At 39.7% G+C, this 22,849-nt stretch overlaps 1 protein-coding gene across 1 annotated transcript in view; it reads right to left on the reverse strand.

Moving 5' to 3' along the window:
• Nucleotides 1-22,849, reverse strand: part of cubn (cubilin (intrinsic factor-cobalamin receptor)) — a 301,424-nt gene that overhangs the window by 189,832 nt on the left and 88,743 nt on the right. Inside the window, exons 20-24 of the mRNA XM_060825705.1 lie at nt 21,656-21,816; nt 19,617-19,798; nt 16,273-16,429; nt 15,080-15,264; nt 9,472-9,631 (exon numbers count right to left, since the gene is read on the reverse strand). Coding sequence (XP_060681688.1) covers nt 9,472-9,631; nt 15,080-15,264; nt 16,273-16,429; nt 19,617-19,798; nt 21,656-21,816 — 845 coding nt within the window. The remainder of the gene's footprint in view (nt 1-9,471; nt 9,632-15,079; nt 15,265-16,272; nt 16,430-19,616; nt 19,799-21,655; nt 21,817-22,849) is intronic.

The following is a 22,849-nucleotide window of genomic DNA, read 5'->3' on the forward strand; positions in this document are numbered from 1 at the left end:
TGGTTTTAATGCACTGGGCTCCTCAGGGTGGCATTTAAACTTTAGTGATTCAGAATCATCTAAAATCTCCAACATTTTTGTACTGTTCCAAATGCAGGGAAATTGCCCTATGGAACTTTCCATTTCCTGGGCAATTTGCAGCAATGTTGGGATTTCTGCAAAATCCTGATAATCAACACATTCTTCACTGTATAAAACTCTGCAGTTTTCAGCATAAATCTCTGAAGTGACATGGCTATCATGGCAACAGAGTGGCTGGGGCCCGTGTAAACTCAAATGGCAGTAGCAGTGAGGCAGCGGCCTGCAGCGAATGATGGCATGAGCGAGATCAGTGAAGAGGTGACACCAGCAAAGGATGGTAGCAGTAGGGGTCAGTAACGAGGTGGCACCAAAGGATGGCAGCAGCGGGGGTCAGTAACGAGGTGACACCAGCAAAGGAAGGCAGCAGTGGGGGGCAGTAACGAGGTGACACCAAAGGATGGCAGCAGTGGGGGGCAGTAACAAAGTGGCACCAAAGGATGGCAGCAATGAGGTTCAGTAACAAGGTGGCAGCAGCAAGGGTCAGTGATGAGGTGACACCAGCAAAGGATGACAGCAGTGGGGGTCAGGAACGAGGTGGCACCAAAGGATGACAGCAGTAGGGGTCAGGAACGAGGTGGCACCAGTGAAGGAAGGCAGCAGTGGGGGGCAATGACGAGGTGGCACCAAAGGATGGCAGCAGCGGGGGTCAGTGATGAGGTGACACCAGCAAAGGAAGGCAGCAGTGGGGGGCAGTAACGAGGTGACACCAAAGGATGGCAGCAGTGGGGGGCAGTAACAAGGTGGCACCAGTGAAGGAAGGCAGCAGTGGGGTGCAGTGATGAAGTGGCACCAAAGGATGGCAGCAGTGGGGGTCAGTAATGAGGTGGCACCAGTGAAAGAAGGCAGCAGTGGAGGGCAGTGACGAGGTGGCACCTATGAAGAATGGTAGCAGCAGGGGTCAGTGATGACGTGACAACAGCGGCAGCTGGCAGCAGCAGGGGTTGGGCCTGAAGCTTTGCGAGCAATGGCCAAGCCTGGCGTGCCCGATGCAGATCAGCAGCAGCAGCCAGCAGTGAAGGTGTCTGGCGAGCACAGGCGAGGGTTCAGCCCAGCACAGGTGAAAGTGAGCCCTCTTGAGAAAAGCCCAGCTTAGTGAGTCTCAAGTCCCTGGCTTAAGCAAGAATTGTAATGTTTGACTTTTAAACTTAATTTCTTTAACTTTTCAACCTATTTCTTTATTTTTATACTTCTGTAACTAAGATTCTGTACCTAGGTAATTTGTACCTGAGATGGCACCATATGTGGCAACATCGTACATTTTTCATTGTACTCTTGTTCCCCACATTTGAATACACATGGCAATAAAACCTGCATCTAAATCTAAAAAAGCAACCATCTGGGCATTGGAACTTCTGGGCGATTGAATTGAAGTTTAGTATAGGTTTCTCCTGCACCAATTTCTATTGTACTATGTAACCTTTCATTGAAATGTGTCATCATATCATTAATGCAAAATGTTACTGCAAAATAATGGGAGGCAAATTTCCTCCTCAAAGCAGAAAACAATTGCCTTTAAGAAATTAGAGGTTGGGAACTGTAGTAATGAGGTGAAAACTTTATGAATACATTGATCATAAACTGATTTTTGGTGATTGGTTTAGAATAAAAAGGAAAATATATAATAATGACTAGGCCTTTTTTTTCTGATAGCAAAGTGATGGACCAAATGTTGTTGGACATCAGTAGGAGAAAACAGGAAAAGAAACGGCGAAACTGTTCAGGAAGCCATAATTAAGCGATGCTATTGTTCTATTTTAAAAGCCTAATGTCTGTAGGAGGAAGGAAAAGCTGAAGGATGTAAGCAGTTCCACAGTTTAGTAGTTAGTTAGATTTGTCATCCAGAAACTATTTGAAGAACGGTGAATTGGTAATCACAATTAGAAGAGCTTTGTGATTGTTAATAAAAAGTATTGTCCCTTGCTGGTAGGGAAAGGAGTCAATGGAGATAATCCCATTTTCACCATAAAGGCAACATACCTTATATTTCGATATCATCAACATGTTAAGGTGAAGGAGACCATTTGGCCTATCTTGCCTACAGTCAAAATGAACATCGTGTCTCAGTACCTTTTCACCAGACCCTTCCCCATTGTTTTGATTTGAAATGAATGAATAAAAGGGAATGTCTAATCAGATGGAAGACAGGAAAGATTAAATGGCACAAAGGTTGGTAATGTAAGGCCAAAGTGAGTGGTAAAGAGACCAGTAAAGCAATAAAGGATTCATCCAGAGGAGGTATGAATGACGTAACGACAAAAGGTAAAGAAAATTCTTTCTGAATTCTCTACCTTGCACCCACTCTAGTCATGGCATCCTATAGTATTCTATTAAAGCTCAAATTAAACTCAAGAAACAACACACCACCTTTCAATTCAGCCTTCCAGACGCAACACAGGTTTCTACAATTCCAGATTGTAACCTTTGCCCTGATATTGTTTCCTTTCTCCTTGCGAGCATGAAAAGCTGCATTTGAGGGCCAATCTAATCCATTGGAAATGTTTGTGTGAAATGTTTGGGCTGGTGGGCATCCTAATTGACTTTGATCCTCAATTTTTAATTCAATAGATGGCTCCAAAGTCGACTCTAAGTTAAGGTGCTCTCTTGGTCTCTGGCTTGTCTGAGCTGTGCCCGCCTTTTCCAGTGGGCCGACTAATCCTCCAAACTGCTAATCCTCTGATCAGGCTCAGTATATTGCAGACTTGGCCACCACCTTTAATACGACAGCCAACACTGCATCCAAGAAGATGCCCCAGTGGACTCGCTTCCAGACATTGTGGTGGTGATATTGGGGTCCTAGAACCTGCAGTGAAATCCAGCCCATAACTCTGTTTCTGTGAGACTTGCTGACCCGAGTACTACCAGTAATTTTCTCATTTCATTTCAGATTTCAAGCATTCATTATGCTCTGCTGTTGCTTTGTGGGATTCTGGAACTGGACCTTGAAGACAATGGAAAAGCACTGGTTTCTTTCAATGTCAGTATAGTTAGTGCATTTAGTACCTGTTCAGTACAGATTCAGAGGTATTGGTATGTTAAGTAAACTATCACAAGGGTCCCTCAATGCTCCTGAACACATTCTATACAGGAGTTAACCAACAAAAGACTGCGCATCATGAAGCTACCCTCCATAGAGTATAACAGAACTAGCTGCTCTAATCCACAACAAAGCCTCTTACATTTTTTGTAAAGTAACCTTTTCAAAAAGAACATTTATTTCACTCAGAAATTTAGGAAAAGCAAACAAAAAGAAATTCCAGGAAGCTCTCACACATCTCAGGAAATTTTGGAAGTCTCAATTGTTATTTCAGTGCTAACACCTGCAAACATACAATTATCTGTTATTTTCCATGGATAATAAAAACTGAGAGCTGACTCGCTTTGGATTTTTATGGCTGCATAACAAGCAGTAGTCACTGCCTGACAGCAAGGTATTCACAAGAACTTAGCGCAAATACATTACCTCATTGCAAAGGCCCTTAGTTCAATGAATGTTCCTTTTATACAAAAAAAACAAATAAACCTAATTATCTTTACAAGATTAAATGCACCAGGAAGGGTGAAGCACTTTAATAAAATCTGTGCAGCAGAGAACTATGTGGTTAACACTGTTGCAAAACTTATCTCAACTTCATTATTTCACACCATGGTGAGTGATGCAGTTTTAATCAGACAGGGAAATCACTGTCACTTTAGAAACGACTGAAATTACACATTTCATTTCCCACTTTTCCACTTCCTTCTGTTCAGTCCTACGGAATGTCTGCAATAATGTCTGCTCCGGCACAGTTGCTAAGAGATTAAATAACAAACAAAGGCCAGTTATGAAATAAAGACCCAACTCATGTACTACGCAGTCCTGTCTGTTGAAACAGTGGTACACAGAGAGTAAGAATTTATTATTTCAACAAATGCTGTCAATGTACTAAGTTTGATGAGAGATTTAGTAAATTGACTTTAATTGAATCCAGCTAATCTAAGAATGACATGCTCAGCAAGGGAATCAACTTCTGAGTATTTTCAATAATGCAGAACCACAGTTATCTCCAGCTATTAAAGTGACAAAAATTGTTGTTAAAATGAAAAAAAGACACAAATTCAAATTCAAAACTGCATTCTCTATCAGCAGCATGCTATTTACTGATTGATTTGCAGTGCTATGCTTGTTTTCCTACTCCATCTAAGTGAAAACGGATTACACGTGGATATTAAATTGATGAAAAATGTAGTAGGGCTAAATGCTGTTCCTTGCAATCCCTCTCCATTGTATTGTTTCCACAGTTACATAAGTCATCCTGAGAAATAATCTAGTCATCTCAGTTTTTATATTGAGTGTAAATGAATTGTGAATATTGTTCTCCCCTTTACTTATTTGGACAAGAACAGATTGCTACTCTCAGATATTCCCAAATAAAATACTTCTGCTAAAATGGCTACAACTTACATTTTTGTTGAAGTTTCTATCTTTCCCTGAGTTCTCACAGTTCTCCCAATGATGGGCAAATATTTGTAACGCTGATATTTTGCTGGCACTGTCTAAAGTCATGTTTTGCTGCTTCCTGAAAACGGTCGGGTGTGGCAGCCCAGAAACTGAAGGAACTTACAAATAGCAAAGCATAGGAGCGCATGATCGTTCAGTGATTCATTCTGTCCACATCAGATACAAAACTGTGATTTCAAAATGATTTTAATTCTATTGTAGGGCATCTTGGTTAAAAATTATTTCAAATTTGACTTTAACAAATTCAATCATTATATTTGTCATTTTATTTTACCGAAAATGAATTTAAGTGTCTTGTGACATTGATCTATGTTAAATCTGCTATATAAATGCAAGTTGCTTTTGTTGGTTCAATTAGAATTGTAACGCAATTAAAGCATTAAGCTTGTTGAGCCGGCTTAGCCTTCATTCCATCACTTATTTACCTCAATTCCACTTTTCCACACTATTCCCTTACCTCTAAATGTCATTAGTATCCAGAAATTTATTAAACACAATTTTTTTTTTCAATTTCTCCTCATAAGACAATCCTCTGTGACAAGTATATCTTTCCTTGGAAAAGAAGAGCAAACTGTACACATTGCTCTATTTGTGGTACAACCAGGCCCGTTACATTTGCAGGGCGAAAGTGAGGACTGCAGATGCTGAAGATCAGAGTCCAGATTAGGGTGGTGCTGGAAAAGCACTGCAGATCAGGCAGCGTCGGAGGAGCAGGAAAATCAACGTTTCGGGCAAAAGTCCTTCACCAGCACCACTCTAGTCTTAACTCTTTTCAATTGCAGTAAAATATCTTTACTCCAATACTCAAATCTACTTGTGATGAACGCCAACATGCCATTTGCCTTCCGAATTGCTTGCAGCATCTGTATGTTAGTTTTCAGTGACTCATAAACAAGGACACCCAGCTACTTTCAGACACTAACACTTCCCAACCCACCCACTGTTTAAGAAGTTATTTGCCTTTTGACTTTTATACTAAAGGGCATAACTTCACCCTTATTCACATTACATTCCATCTGCCATGAATTTGAAGATACACTGTTCAAAATCAAATTTAAACTTCACCTATACTGAAATTTTATTTTCAAAAGCTTCCTTCATCCAAGTAGTATGTAATACAACTTTCTATTTGCCACTTTCCCATTGGCATGTGACTTGGAAATCCTCAGATACACCTGACATTATCCCTTTCATCAAGCAACATTCATCAATTCAAGTAAATATTGATTCACAATCTGCCCAAGTCAAATGCTCAGAACCAGGAATAGTGGATGTACAACTTTAAGTGCGGCATGAGGGCAGTACGGTGGCTCAGTAGTTAGCACTGCTGCCTCACAGCACCAGGGACCTGGGTTTGATTCCAGCCTCAGGAGACTGTCTGTGTGGAGTTTGCACATTCTCCCTGTGTCTGTGTAGGTTTGCTCTAGTTTCCTCCCACAATCCAAAGATGTGCAGGTTAGATGAATTGGGCATGCTAAATTGTCCATGGGATTAGTCAGGGGTAAATGTAGGGGAGGGAAATGGATCTTGGTGAGTTACTCTTCGGACGGTCTGTGTGGACTTGTTGGGCCAAAGGGCCTGTTTCCATACTGTAGGGAATCTAACCTAGTCAGTAAAGGCTCAAACTTTAAGCATAATGAAAAAAGTTTGATTTTTAGTCTCACAATAATTAACATTTCTTTAGTGATTTTACATGTACCAAGGAGTAGGAGAAATCATCATCCCACTTTGAATGAGCAGATTGAACTTAAGTGCAATAGGATCAGGGCCATTATTGGCACTGCCACTCCTGGGTAACACAACCTTAAACTCACATGCAACAACCTGCGATTAGATGAACAGTAATTTTCTAAATTAAAAGCAATTTCAAAATGTTAAAAATATTTGCTTTGCTAAATATATTAGTTGTGTTCTGCCTACCGTAGCTGGTAGTTCTCTTGACTCCTCTGTCTCTGCCTCTCAGATGGATGTGGCCTTACTTCTTAAATACATAACTCAACCTTGGCATTGTTTTCTTGAACTGCTGCAGCCTATTATAATGGCAATCAGTGCTATTAGATTGAGTTGGATTTCCACATGACAGCCACAAGAGTCTTGGGCTGTGTTCCCCAATTTTCATGTGTGAAGCTGGTCAGCAATTTAGCCAGCTGACAGGAGGAAAACAGAAAAGAACATCTCATTTCAAAACCTGGTCATTCAAATTGGCAGGAACTCGATCCCCCAAGACTTGCCAGATTTTGTCCATATTAATGGTCTCTGCAGCACCTCCACAAAATTAATGTGAAAATTAACCAGGTCTTCTCAGCAACCACTTGGTGGCGTACATGAGCAGGAAGAGATTCTGCAAGCATGCAGTCTAATTAAAAACACTCCTCTATGTACTGATGTTAGGTTCCTGGAAATCCCTCGAGAAAGGCTTGAGCCATTTTTCATGTGAAGAAGCACTGTCATATTGACTCAGCCCACTGGTGAAGCAGCTCCAAGAGCTTCTTTTCCCTGCTGATTTGTAAACCACTTCACTTTTTTAAAACTCTCTGCTGCCCTTTCAATAGCGGCCCAACCAGTAGAGTTCTTGGCTCGGTGCCTTTGTAATTGGAATGCTTTCTTTATGAACAGCAAGGGCACAAAATGAGGAGACGATTAACTGAGTCATTAGATTGCAAAACCCACTAGTAGGAGTAGGTCATGGAGTCCACTGAGCCTTCTACACCATTTGATAGATCATAGTTGATTTTTCATGTTCATTAAAGGGATGTGGGGGTCTGTGGCTAGCGCAGCATTGCTGCACAGAGGAACTATGCAGAGCAGAGGAAAATCACCTATACCATGTATTCAAAAAGAATGGGTACCTAATGAACACAGTCTGCCGATTTCTCAGCAACAAACCCAGACAAGCAGATAAAACACGTCCAGAAACCTTAGCTACTCTCCCCGACATCAAAGACATCTCGGAAATGACTGCCCAGACTACTCTGACCCCTTGGCCACAAACTCACCAACATACTAAAACAGTAACTAATGAACTTGAAAGACCCAATACAGACAATGAGCAGAACTAAAGCCTACATGCAAATCCTTGTAAATCTATTCTGAATCCTTTCAAGTTTAACAACATTGTTCATATAGTAAGGAGACCAGAACTGAATGCAGTATTGTAAGAGTGGTCTAACCAATGTTCTGCACAGCTGCAACATGACCTCCTAATTCTGACATTCAGTGCACTGACCAAAGACAAAAGTGCCAAACACCTTCATCACCATCCTGTCTACCTGCAAATCCACTTTCAGGAATTATGCACGCAAACCCCATGGTTTCTTTCAAGCAAAAATCTATCTCATTTAGCCTTGAACTTATTCAGTGACCCAATTCCATATGTCTCTGTTGAACATAATTCCAAAGAACAGGAATGTTCCTGGAAAAGGGATTCCGCCTAATCTCTTTATTATTTATCAATTGCTCCAGATACTCCATGAGGGAAAACATCTCAGAAGCTTCCTCCCAGCATTGATCCTTTCAAACTCCTCTCCGAATCATTTTTCATTCTTCTAAACTCCAATGAGTATAAGTTTTATCTGATCAACCACTTCTCAGCTCTTCCTTTCCTGAATCAGCCTAGTGAACATTCTCTGAATTGCTTCGAATGGAAGGGTGTTTCATCTTTAGTCAGAAGACCAGAGACACTCCAGGTCCTGTCTCACCAATGCCTTCTACAAGTGTAGCAAGACTTCCCTACTTCTATATTCCATCCTTGTTACAATAAAAAGGTCAACATTTAATTTACCTCCACACTTGCTTGCTTTACAATCATTCAACCTTTTTGTGGTACATCTACAAGGACACCAAGATTCCTCTGTACTCCAGCATTCTGCTGTCACTCTCCATTCTTCTGGCAAATGAAGGCAATTTCCCATTTTCTCACATCATGCTCCACATATATTCCTTTGCAGATTTTTGGATCCCCCCGACAAGTTGCTTCCTGACCTATCACTGTATTGTCAGCAAGTTTTGCTGGTACACAGTGGGCCCTTGCATCCAAGTTATTATTGTAAATTATAAATAATTGAAACCCCAACACCAATTACTGTGGTACACCATTAACTACAACCTGAATAATGTCCCAATTCCTGTTAGTAAACCCAATCTTACATCTCTGCTAATATATCGTTCTCAATACCATGTTGGCTGTCCCTGAATGTATTATCATTTTCTAAAAGTGCTGCTACTACCTCTTTACCTCTTCTAGCATTTCACAAAGACAGATCTTAGACTAACTGGAAAATGAAAGCAGTTTCCTGCTTCCATTTTCCCTCATTTCTTGAATAATTATGTTACATTTATGGTTTGCCAAACTGCCTGGATCATTCTCGAATCTCGGAAGTTTTGAAAGGTTACAAGCATTGCAGTCACTATCTCTGCAGCCATTTTCTTAAGACATGCAGAGCCTTTAGTCACACTAGTTTTGTAATAATATTTCTGTAATGATTGTGATAAGTTCTTCCTTCTCCTTTGTTCCAGACTTTTCTACCAATCTTGGAAAGCTTGAGTTGCTGTTCCAATGCCAACTTTTAAAAAAAAACTCCTGTGGAGAAACCCAGGATCAGCACTTAGTTGCTGGAAAAACAACTACGGTTTGAAGAATAATCTCGACATAACCATTTTATAGTAATAGCGGGAATAGGTAATTAAAAAGTGGAGAGAACACACTAGGAACTTGGCAATTTGACATCCCAAATGAGCTTTAATGCATTTGACATAGGAAAGTCTGGGATAAATAACACATAAATTTGCATCGGTTGGTGAAATGGTAAAACAAGGCTGGCTCATAAGATAAAAAGAAACAGCTGAGAGCCAGCTCAAACAAACAATCTTCAGCAATATGTGTGTAACCTTACCATTCTGTAACCACAGCATCTGGAATCCATTCCCTGAAAAGCTGGAGTCCGAATGGAATTCAACATGCAGGCTAGACCCAGAGCTTGTGCCTGATGGAGGTATAGTATTCCCACAGAAAGTCCCAATAAGTGGAGACTGGGCACTGGATCCATCGTATAGCTAAATATATCGAAGCGAAAGAAAAACAAAAGCAGAGAAGTTACTGGCGAACAAAGAGAAAGCTGTGAACAGTCAAAGCAGTTTAAGAAGGAGGCTTTGTATCAGATTAAAAAGTAAAGATCAACACTTTTCATAACTTCTCTGCTTAAACACAGATCGAAAATTAAGTCAAATGAGGTAAACACAGTGATAAAAGAACGAAAGTGTATGAAAATACTTTTAATACAAAGAATCACAGTCCTGTATTTGCTCACAGCTCCTTACAGCTCACAGAAAGAGCAAGTTGGAGATTGGGTTACAACACTGTAATTTGATGGCTTTTATTGATTGAAATATATCTCAAAGCTGCACTTTTCACCATTCAGGCTGGTCCTGATATACTTGACTGGGGCAACAATGCTAGATCAGCTGCAATGCGAACAGGAATGCTCCAGCATCACTCAAAACTGAGAAACCATGCTTTAGGCTTGGAATGCACATTTACTTGTCTTGGATGTGGTTTTCTGTGGCCAGTAACATCTGGGCTGTCAGGCCAGTGGAAGTCATGTCCCACGTTTTAGACATGCATGATGCATTTACTAATAATTAACATAATTGAAATAAGATTACAGCTAGGGAGCCTCGACTTAAAATTTCTTCAGGCTTCTTCAGAAAATTGCAACTTTATGACAAATCAAAGAAATACAGCGAGTCTATTTTGTTTGATGAAAAATAAAGGGTACTTTTCAATGCAATTTCCCTTCCCTTTTAGTTAGATAGTTCCCTTTTTGCTGCACACCCACACATTCATTCCTTCCCAACATTTAGTTTTGTGACTGATAATGCATCCTCGAAGATATCAGCATCTCTGAAAACTTTAACATATTATTTACTCACTGCTTTTTTTTAAAACCCTGGCCTACATAGGCAACAAGTGTCAGGTTAAAGAAGCAGAAATCAAGCTTACCAAGTCTGTGAGCTTGTTGCTTGTAGTGCAAGCTCACACTTTACTTTAATATTGTCTCAAGACGCCAAAGCCATCCATTTGGGAGACGCAGAATAGGTTGGGGAGGCTCCACATTGTTGAGACAGCAAGGAATACCCTGTCTTTCCACCTTTACTTCCAGATGATGCATTGGAATACCCCCAACAACTTTATGGTGTGCTCTGATGAAGAGTTGGTTTGTTCTCTCTCCACAGATGGACCTGATCTGCCGTGATTTCCAGCATTTTTTTGTTTTCAGTACACTTTCCAGCAGTAATTTGCTCCAACCGTATGCTGTAGATTGCCTTTAAAGCCTTGCTGACACCATTCTTCAGCAACCCTCAACCCCCACTCCCATTCGGACTTCTCATGGACAACCTGTATCTTCTGACTGCTAATCTTCAATGGCAAACACCAGATTTCAAGCTTCGGTACCGCCATCAAATCTGAGAGTTATTCAGATACACCTTATCGTACTGCTCTTGTTGTTACACTTTACCACTTATATATAGTGGCAAAGGACTTTGGTTATACTCATGAATGAATGTTGAGTTGAAAGATATTGTTTAGACCAGCAGACCAAGTCCAGAAAAATAAAGCAACTCTTTAATCTGCCCAAAGCAGTCTTTCCTCTACACAGTGTATCTCTGCTGCAATTAAAATAATTTCAAATGATACAGACTGTGTGTGCCCCGCAAATCCATAAATTATAATATTTGTACCTATTTATAGTACAAAACTTCCTGTATATTAAAAGTCTGATAATTTCTCTTTCAGAAAGACACTGCAGTTTAATTCCAATAAATTTATAGATTTGGTTCGATATAAACATTCCTATTGGAAAACATGCCAAAATGATATCTTCCCCACTTCAACAATGATGTCTGCTGTTGTCTATGATAAATATTAACTAAGTCAGATAAAGAATGTTTAAGGTTCAGTACCAGTAATGTTTGGAGCTGTACTACACCAACATCCAGGGTTAGATCCCAGGGGCTAACAGGAGGGTACTGGCTTGGATAGAGGATTAGCTGATGGACAGAAAGCAAAGGGTCAGGATAAATGGGTCTTTCTCTAGATGGTGAACTGTAACTAGTGGGGTGCCACAGGGTTCAGTTCTTGGACTTCAGCTATTTACAATTGATATAAATGACCTGAAAGCAGGGACATAGTGTAACATAGCAAAATTTGTGGATGATGCTAAAGAATAGGTGGGAAAGCAGGCAGTGATGAAGGGATAAAGAGTTCACAGATGGACTGCAATAGGCTAGTAGAATAGGTAGAATCTGGCAGATGGAGTTTAATGTGAATCAGTGTGCAATTGTTCATTTCAGCTGTGAAACAAAAGGGCAAATTATTATTTAATTGGGAAACAGATTTAAAAAATCATCAGTGCAAAAGGATCTGGGTATCTTTGTGCACAAATCGCAGAAAGTAGGTATATAATGAGAAAGACAAATGGAATCGTGGCACTTATTGCAAAAGAACTGGATTATAAATGTAAAGAAGTGTTGTTACAATTATATAAGGTGCTGGTGAGACCACATCTGGAACATTGTGTCCAGTTTTGGTCTCCTTACTTGAGAAAGGATGTGGTGGCCCTCAGGCAGTTCAGAGGTGGTTGATTCCAGGGATGAAAGGGCTGTCAAACAAGGATCAGTTGAATAGTTGGGGCCAGCATTTACTGCTAATTCTCAATTGTTCAGAGGACAGTTAAGTCAACCATATTGTTGTGAGTCTGTAGGCTAGGTAACGATGGTAGTTTCCTTCCTGAAAGGACATTAGTGAATCAAATGGGTTTTTCCAACAATTGACATAGGATTCGTGATCATCATTACACTTTCAATTTCAAGTTGTTATTTAAGGGAATTCCAGTATCTGCCATGCTGGGGTTTGAATCGAGTCACCAGAATATTATCTTGGCCCTGATTAACTGTTCAGCAATAATACGGTCAGGCCATCACCTCCTCATGAAAAAACTGACACACAAGGGAAAGGATCACTGGTGCAAACAACTGAGGGGATAGATGACAAAACAAGTCAATTAATTTCTCCTCATCTGGTCATAGTTTAAGGGTATCCTATCTGGAACCATAACGAATTAGGGAACCTCGCCCAGAGTCAGATAAGTAGAAATTGAGGGCTTACACCATGAGTTAAACACACAGACAACTCAAAAGAATTAGAGTGATTAAGTTCTCACTTTAAAACCATTTTCATGCACTGATACAATATAGGTATGTATGCATTTGATGTTAGCAAGTTCCTTGAAAAATTATGAGAAGTTACTTTTGAGGATGCAAATATTCTGTCTCTCAAATAATTAAAAGATTTAGCTAAGAATTAGGCTCTTGCCAGAAAACATGAAATTTCAGCAGAATTTGCCAATTGTTTAAAGGTAGAAACCAAGAACAATGAAATTGATATAATAATGGTCACGAGGTTAACACTGGAGTAACAGAAATTAGAAGTTCAGAGAAAGGAAAAGGAAACAGACAGATCAAGAAAAGAGAGAGAGAACTAGTGAAGAAGAACAAGAAGGGAAGAGAGAGAAATTCAGGGAAAAGTGGGAAGATAAGGAAATTAACTTAGGTCAACATGAACTGAGGAAAGGGAACCCTACGGTGTCCCATGAAGACATCGAACAAAGAGAACAAAGAGACCATGAACAAAGAGACCTAGGGGTACGGGTTGATAGTTCCTTGAGAGTGGAGCCAAGGGTTTGGTATACTTGTCTTCATTAGTCAGTGCATTGAGTATAGGAGTTGGGATGCCATATTGCGGCTGTATGGGACATTGGTTAGGCCAATTTTAGAATATAGTGTTCAATTCTGGTCTCCCCGCTATAGGAAAAATGTGTTAAACTTGAAAGGGTTCAGAAAAGATCTATAAGGATGTTGCCAGGATTGGAGAGTTTGGGCAATAGCTGAATAGGCTGGGGCTGTTTCCCCTGGAGAATCAGAGGCTGAGGGGCAACTTTATAGAAGTTTATTAAATCATGAGGGGCATAGATAGGGTGAACAGCCAACCTATTTCCCCGGGATAGAGGAGTCCAAAACCAGAGGGCATAGGTTTGAGGTGAGAGGGGAAAGATTTAAAAGGGATCTGAGGAGCAACATTTTCTTGCAGAGGGTGGCGTGTATGAAATGAGCTGCCAGAGGAGGTGTTGGAGGCAGGTACAATTACAACACTTAAAAGGCAGATGGGTGTGTAACTGAATAGGAAGGTTTTAGAAATGCTGGCAAGTGTGACTTATTCAGTTTAGGACATCTAGTCAGCATGGATGAGTTAGACTGAAGGGTTTGTTTCCTTGCTGTATAACTCTATGACTCTATCAGACATTGTTGTCTCAGACTTGAGGGTGGGATCAACTCAGTTTTCTGATTTGATTCCTAAGTTTGAGGAGGCAGAGATGGAAGTCTTATAAAATCTTTTCTTAAGTAAGTATCACAGCAGCTAAAGCAGCCAGCCCAATATTGATCTATATTACTGTAGAGTAAGGACTTGGGGAAAGTGTCCAAAGTTTACTGCTTCTTATCTGAGGAATGTGCACTTGATCTCAAAGCAGTTAAAAAAAAACGACAAATGGAAGTGCACATCAGTTAATGTAACCATCTGAAATTGCCTACTCCTGGGAGAAGGCTTGAAACTTGAAAAGCTTAAATAGCTTCATTTTGATCAGTGGGCTCTTAAGACAGAAGCTATTTATGAAAACCTCTGTCAACTAATTCTTTTTGACAAGTTCAAAAACTTCATATCCTCCCCAATCGGATTGAGACTTGGTCAAGGTGAGTTGCTACTCTCACTGATTATGAGCTGAGTCATTAGCGCTTGTCCTGGAAGAAAACTCCCAAACCAACCTGAAAGGATAAGGGGTGGCAAGAGTGATTGAAAAAAACCTCAGATGTGAAAGAGGGAAATCCCGGGAGCCCTCCTCAGAAAGTGTGGCATTGAGATAACAGGTGTGGTTAAGAAACCAGGTTGCTTTCATTGCTGAAGAGTAAAGCACAGCCACGCCAACTGCTGGAAGCCATGGGAAAAACAATCGGGATTTATCAGGAGACAAACACCATATACAGGGAATGGGAGTCAATCAGAGAGCAGGACAGACTGTGGCTTTGACTCAGCTGTAAACCCTGCAAAGGCACACCTGATAGGGTGGTTGAGATCAGACAAATGCCTGAGATGTTTTTCTTTCTAAGGGTGGTCACATTTCCCCAGGTTAACAGAGGAATGGGAACTCTGTTCCTCAGTGAAAGGAAGTCCTGCCCTTGGTAACAACCAACTAGATGAATTAGATAAGCATTGTCATGGCCGCCATTACTGAGACTGATGTCATATTCCATATAATATCAACAGAATTCAAATTCCAGCAGCTGTTTTTAAACACAATCCCCATATGCATAAGCCTGGATTACTGGTCCAGTGACATTACTGCGACACCATTATCTCCTGGATGGCTATCTACTACAAATCCAACTCACCTTTAACCAAGCTAATTGGCAGTTCTTGAAGTTCAGAGTGAAGGCAGTGAAGGTGAAGTTGATGGTGTTCCCAGCTGTTGCCTGTATGGTCCAGGAACAATCTTGCTTCGAAGGATAAGGCCGTGGAAAGTTTGTACTTTCTAAGATCCCTTGACTACGATTTGCAATTATCACTTTCTGACAAACTGCAAATGAAGCAACATGTTAGTTATTTGCAAACTTCGAAAGTTAAACATCTAACAATGGAAACAATGACAACATGAGAAACATTGCCTTTATGCAGTGATTGGTTAGGATCTAGAATGCACTGCCTGAGAGTGTGGTGAAGACAGATTAATCAAAGCTTAAAGAAAATTAGATAATTATTGGAGAAGAGAAAACATGCAGAGCTACAGGGAAATACAGGGAGAGGGGAACTAGAATGGTTGCTCTTACAGAGAACAACTTGTCAGAAAAAGGTCTACTACACAAATGAACAGAACAAAAACTGAAATGTGTGCGGAGGTGACAAAACTTTTCAAAGACTTATACAATGAAATTTTAATAAAATCACTTCAACTCTAACATCAATTTGTCTCAGATCCTCACCTCATTAAGGCTTTTGTCAAACATTCTTCCATTAGAAGGTGTGATGACATGTTAATAATTTAATGAGTGGAATTAACTGTTTAAGGTCATTTCTGAATGCATCATTCAGTGAGATTAGTGTTTTTTCTAACACAGTGGTGTTCTAAACTGGAGAGTGCATGATAGGTAAAACCACAGTCCACCTAGCGAACATGGAAAGGCAATTATGTCTCAATCACACTCCCTAGTATATCCATACAATTATCCCTTAAATGTTTGCATATATCTGTCTCTACTATGTTGCTGGGAAGTTCACCACACTGTGGGTGTGAACATAGTTACATCCAAAATGATACCTCTTTCTCTTATCCTTCTCTAGATATGCCAGAAACAGCAAACTGGCCCATTGGAGCATGTGCCAATCAGTCTTAATTCCCTCACAAACATCAGCTCAGTGTTAGTATCCTGAGGAATATCTGAACTGAGCCAAAAAGGAATGAATTGGCCAGCATTTCGATTGCTCGTGACTGGAAATAGCTTGTGCTGAAATATTCACAGGAAACATTGTTGATTTTAGATAATGATGAATAAAACATGGCCATTTTGCTGTGGATTGAGTTACTTACTGTGTGTATATTTAGCAAAAAATCCTCCTGCTGTTACTGAGCTATCAGTTCGGAGTATTATGTACATATTATTTCTGGAAGAGAGAAATGATACTAACATCTGATGACCACACAGTTTGGCCAAAAGCTGGGAATTAGTATTGTTTCCATCATAAATCTAGAAGAGAAAAAAAAATATGTGATCTATGTAATTTACGCACATTACATTTATTACCAGTCTGGTTGTAAAATAACCTTAAGGGATGAGTGACCATAGTCATTTTCACTTACATTTGAAAGTGAAAAAGTTCAATCTGAAGCAAGCAGTTTAACTTTGATGAAAGACATTATCAAGGTATGAGGGTTAAACTGGCTGAAGTGAGTTGGAAAAATACATAAAAGGTAAAATGCTACATATAAATGTATTTATATTGTCTGCAGCCATTAGACATTCCTTCAAACTGGGTGAACTTCACAAAAAGGTTGTTAGCCATAACTAACTAAGGAAGTTAAGGATAAGACAAAAGATTAAAAGTAAATGCCTACATAAAGTTGCCAGAAATAGCAGTTAACATTTTCAAACACGGGGAAGGAGGGCCAAGAAACTGAAAAAGAAAGGAAGAATAGAATATGAATATCAAGTTGCAAAAATGGACTTGCAATGCTTCTATGGTGTGTGAAAAGGAAAGATTTGGCTAACGTGAACAAGGATCCCTTAACGTCGAAGATAAATGACACCCGAGACAAGTCTTCACTGAGAAATGTACAAAACAAGGATTTGAGTGCTGGAGTGGTAAAATCTTGCTTCAATTATATGGAAGCTTGATTGGATTACACCAGAAGTAGTATATACAGTTTCGGTACCTTTATCTGAGGAAGGATATTATTACCATAGACAGAAAGTAACAAAGGTTTAAGAGACTTATCCCCAGGATGACAAGACTGTACTTTAAAGAGAGATTAGGCAATTATATTCTCCAAAATTTGAAGAATGAGAGGTCATCTCATCAAAACATACAAAATACAGGTAGACAAGCTAGATGCAGGTAAGCTGTTACCCTGGTTGAGGAGTATAGAGCCAGGGGATACAATATAAATTAAAGGGGAAATCACTGCAGAATAAGATGAAAATAAAAGTTTTGAATCAAAGGGTTGTGAATCTTTTGGAAGCTCAGTGGAAGCTCAGTCTGTGATAAATTTCTAAACACCAATAAGTTAGAGGTATGTGGGGACACTTTGGGGAAAAAAACATGATCTTAATGAATGGCAGATCAGGATTGATGGGCTGAATGGCCTTCCTCCTGCTCGCCTGCTCTTGGGCACAGCAAAGATCGATATTTATACCAATAGATCACATAAATTCTATAATGTGATGTAACATTTCCAGAATGGCTTATGGTGGCATGGTGGCTCAGTGGTTAGCATTGCTGCTTCACAGTTTGACTCTAGCCTCAGGCGACTGTCTGTGTGGAGTTTGCACATTCTCCCCGTGTCTGTGTGCATTTCCACCCGTGCTCTGGTTTCTCCCACAGTCCAAAGATGTGCAGCTCAGGTGAATTGACCATGCTAAATTGCCCATAGTATGACGTGCATTCGTCAGGAGTAAATACAGGGTAGGGGAATGGGTCTGGGTGGATTACTCTTCAGAGGGTCGGTGTGAACTTGTTGGGCTGAAGGGCCTGTTTCCATACTGGAGGGAATATAATCTAATCACACATTATCTGATCTTTTTGTGGCAGCTCATAATGTATCTCCCAAAATATGTAAATACATTGTGCAACATGAGCCACCTATATGTGCAAATATTAAAGTACCTGCATTATCTACATCCAAAGTGATATCGAAAATCAGCACAATATTGTAACATCACGGTAACATTGAGCGCAATAGGTACATTAGGCACATTGTCCACGAGAAGTTATCTAGGTCGTGATGAAAAGTCCTATAAGAGTTTCCGATCCTACTTTTCCCCGGTGATTATCGATATACATTTAGTAGTGGATCTACAGGGATGTCCGCATTGCATGAAGAAGATATGCAGCATGGAAGATCCAAGGGCTGTATGATTACCCATAGGAATATATTAACAATTTTAGATAGGTCATCCCTCTCATCTTATAAACTGTATTCTTGCGTAGTGACAATAATCTTTCTCTTCACTTGGGCAGGCCCTCGGGATTGAGGATGATGGTGCTGTGGATCCTGGGATGACTAAGTGGTTAGATGCTGCCACAGGTGGGGCAGGTGGAGTTTGAAGAGGTGAGTAGATGATATACTTGGGTTTTCAATTGCTCCTTTCTTTGGTAGTGCTTAACCTTTAAGTGGACCTATGGAAGATGCTGGAAATGGTTGGCACCATCTTGTAAATAGTTCCTCTCCATTTGTACAGTCTTGATTTAGAGGTTTCCAAATGTCACTGAGTATGTTGCATTTTCTCACGGAAGGCTTTAAGAACATCCTTGAAGCATTCGTCCGTCCTGGTAACCATTTACTGTGACAAAACTGGATTCCATCTTCATGTAGATTTATTAGAATGGTGCCATGACTGGTTTCCATCTTTCCAAGCACATTATGCAGCTGCCATCAAACAGGGACCAGATATTGAATTGTTCAGACACTGTTTTTCTTGTATGTTTGCCATCAGTTTTGCCGGACAGTTATTAATCCCCTCACTTGGAAAAGAGTACTAGTGTGTTGAGATACTTCTCAATTATTGCAAAGAGTGTCACAACTTTTCTCACCTTTCTCCAGTAATCCCTTGCCATCAATAGTTTAAATGTCATTTATGTGCAATTTTGCATTGCACCATCAGTGTATGGATCCACATTTTCACATATAATTATGAAAATAGGATGCAAATTAGGTCTGCCTAAAATCTCCTTGCAACCATTCCAACCATTATCAGGAAATGTATTTTTATTCACTTCTGAAAGGTGTATCCATTGGGAGAAAACAGCATTTATTTGTATTGTGCAATGGAAACTGATTTCTTCCCATATTAACTCAGGGAAATTCTGTAATTTTACAGGACTTGCAGAAATAAGTCATAATTAGTAATATCAATAGCATGTCAAGCTGCAAGATGCACAGTTATACCAGTCTAAGTCATTGTAAAAATACTGCTTGACTCTCAACATGTTTAAAATCTTCAATAGTTTACAAGTACCTTTAAAATGTTTAATAATAAAAACAAAATTAATAATTTTAAATAAACTCCTTCCTGCTTATTTAAAATTCAGAATGTGCGTTCATCTATGAATTTAAAAAAAACTTTCGATACCTCACACAATATTTATCCAGCCTGGGTATTAAATTCCTTGAAATATTAGTTTAAATATATCATAGTTTTTCAAGATTTTACGTACAGCTAGGTAGTCCAAATTGCATCCAGCGCTAGAGTCCAAATGAACTTGTTCAAACTGCAGTTCAATCACACTACCTGCATTGATTTCAATCAGCCAGTAGCATTCTGCATTGTGTGAATATGACATTGGATAGTTGGGTGAGGTAAAACTCCCTGTTGATGTTGTAAGAGTTCCACCGCAACCTGAAGAAAACAAATATAAAACTTATGCCATTCGTCTTATTGATTAATGAGTGTTTTGCAGAGCTGGAGAAAGTGAATATCTTAAAAAGACTATCGGAGCAGAATTATGTCATTCAGCCATCTGAGTCTGCTCTGTCATTCAATCATGGTTGACATGTTTCTTGACACAATACTTCTGTCTTCTCCTGCCATGTTTGATACCCTTACTAATCAAGAAACTATTTATCTCTGTCTTAAAGACACTCAGTGAGTTGGTTTCCACAGCCTTCTGCAGCAATGAGTTCTATGGATTCGTCACCTAAAGAAGTTCCTCATCTCAGTTCTATAAGGTCATCTCTTCATTCTGAGGCCATGCCAGGACACAATCACTAAGGAACAAAAAAGATGAAATTGCATTGCTCAGTTTTTAGTCTGCCAATTAGTGAGAAGGATGTTGAGGAACAAACCAAACAAGGAAATTACAGAAGTGTAAAAATTATAGACTAGTTATAATGGAATCCCAGTCTAACATAACCTTCTTGGTCTTATTGCCCTATTGTGGCGATGATTAAGATACTATACTTGGTGACAAAGCACTGGGACTAGGTGAGGTGCATAAGAAATAAAGGGAAGTGAGAATGGAAATTGCAGAGGCACAGGCAATAATGTTTTCATCTTCTTTATCCTCTAGGATGGTGCCAGAGGACTGAAAAATTGTAAATGCTATGACCTTGTTCAAAACAGATCCAAAGATAAGCCAAGCAACTACAGACCAGTCAGTTTAATTGCGCGGTGGGTTAGTCCACATATGGTGGGCTGAATGATCTCCTTCTGAACTGTAATAATTCTGTGATATTGCCCTGGGTGATTCAGTAAGTAAGCATTCTGACCAGGTTGACCTCTAGTTTGTGCCCTGCATATGTACACATCTGGACTACATTAATAACTGTGAACCATTTTAGAAATATGAGTAAAAATAGCACATCTCAATGCTTGTTAGTGCTAGTCCACTTGATCAGCACTTACTAATGAAGACAAACATTCACTTCCTACTCCATCATAATACTATGATTTTCCATAGAATGCATTGCAAGCAGGCTACCATGGCTTCTCAACTGCACTTCTCAAATTCACTTCCCAAATCATCGAAAAGGGCAAGGTGTCGACGGACATGGGATTACCAACATTTCCAACCATCTTCAGTAGTTTCCATCAACTACATTGTCTCCATCCGTAGTGTAGTACTGCAGCTATTCATTCATTACATAATCTTCAGCTTAATTCATGGTTTATCAGATAAGGAAGAATCCATACTTATTTTCAACAAGACCTGGATCTGTGCTGATTAGTGACAGTTCATACCTCATCCAAACTCCATGTAACCTTATTTGATCAAAATGCTGAAGCATCCTACCCCAGAGGTTTGTGAAAACTTGTGATTCTTTCCTGCTTTGAATTAGAATCCCTACTGTTTGGAGACAGGCCCTTCAGCCCAAAAAGTCTACACCAATCCTCCGAAGAATATCCCACCCAGACCTACTCCTCTACATTTACTCCTGACTCATGCACCTAACCTACACACCCCTGAACACTATGGGCAATTTAGCGTGTTCAATTCACCTAATGTGCACATCTTTGGATTGTGAGAGGAAACCCACGCAGACACAGGGAGAATATGCAAACTCCACACAGACAGACGCCCGAGGCTGGAATCAAACCTGGGTCCCTGGTGCTGTGAGGCAGCAGTGCTCACCACTGAGCCACTGTGTTGTCCCTTTGTCATTAAAATTGCATACAAATAAGGCATACCCTTTGCCCAAATTAAATTGATCAATCTGAAATTAGTGTTTGATATGTTTTATCATGTGACACTATTACCTGTTGTGGTGCCATCCCAATGAGCCTTAAATACACGATATTGAAGAGTGTTATCTGATTTAAATTTAATCCATAGCCGATTGCTGTGGGATATGATAGGTGGCGGGGCTTTGGATCCACAATACTGTCCAACCAAGGGGGAGGTTTCATACCCACCATTCCTGAAATAAGTAAGTAGTCATTTCATGTTAAGAGATCTTTGATCTCAAATAATTGACAGAATAAACACATATTTATACATTTACAAGAATGAATGCTGTTTTGTGTGTCGTATTAAATGCTTTGCTAACAAATGTTCATGTGGTTTAAAATTTAGTAGTATCTTTTATTCTTGATACAACATTACCTGCAATGTAAGCAAGTAATAAAAAAGAAAATTTTACAGTTTCAACAATGAAATTTCAATTTAAATATTCCATGCAACCATATAAAATACAAATATGTTCAGTACTGTAGCTTTAAAGAATGTCGTGTTTGATTTTGGAGATTTGGTGATAGCATTTGTACTGAGTGGCAATTGCACTGAGAGATCATTTTGTGGATGGAAGCAGTCATGTTTGCATAGAAAATGCTGGCTATCCTGGCACAGAAGAAACTTGCAGAATCCAGTCTGGACATTAAAGGAATATTGACACACTCAAAACGTTGAGTATAATTGTGAGAAATTAAAGAGTTAATACTTGAAAGTTTACAATCTGATAATGCTCAGAGCATTGAAGTCAAATCGCTTCTCAACATCCCCCCACCCCAACGTTTATAAAAGCTATACAAGGTTAGTTGAAGGGAAGTCAACAGTTTTCCTGATATTCCACATCAGTTATGGTTGTGACCAGGCACTATCAAAAGAGGGATGTTTTCCCAGGTGAATTTGTGGTGGATGCCACTTCTCCCAGTGTGTGGTACTGGTTGGAGATAGTTTGCTTTTGCTAGTCTTAGGGCCAGCTAATAGTTAGTGACACAGGATAGACATTATAAGAGTATCTGAAGAGGAAGTACTCTTCTTAGATAACAAGCAGATTTACTGCATAAATGCAAGTAAGTTTGGACAGGCATAATGGGACAGTTGGAAAGACATATCTGTTCCATCCAAAAGCTAGAATTGAACACCTTGTCTTAACCTACAGCAGGTGTGACATCAGCGCAATGATTGAAGTCAATGTAGTATAACTTTAACGCCTCTAGAACCTTTACCTC

The sequence above is a fragment of the Hemiscyllium ocellatum genome, chromosome 5, assembly GCF_020745735.1.
Source record: "Hemiscyllium ocellatum isolate sHemOce1 chromosome 5, sHemOce1.pat.X.cur, whole genome shotgun sequence".
NCBI lineage: Eukaryota > Metazoa > Chordata > Chondrichthyes > Orectolobiformes > Hemiscylliidae > Hemiscyllium > Hemiscyllium ocellatum.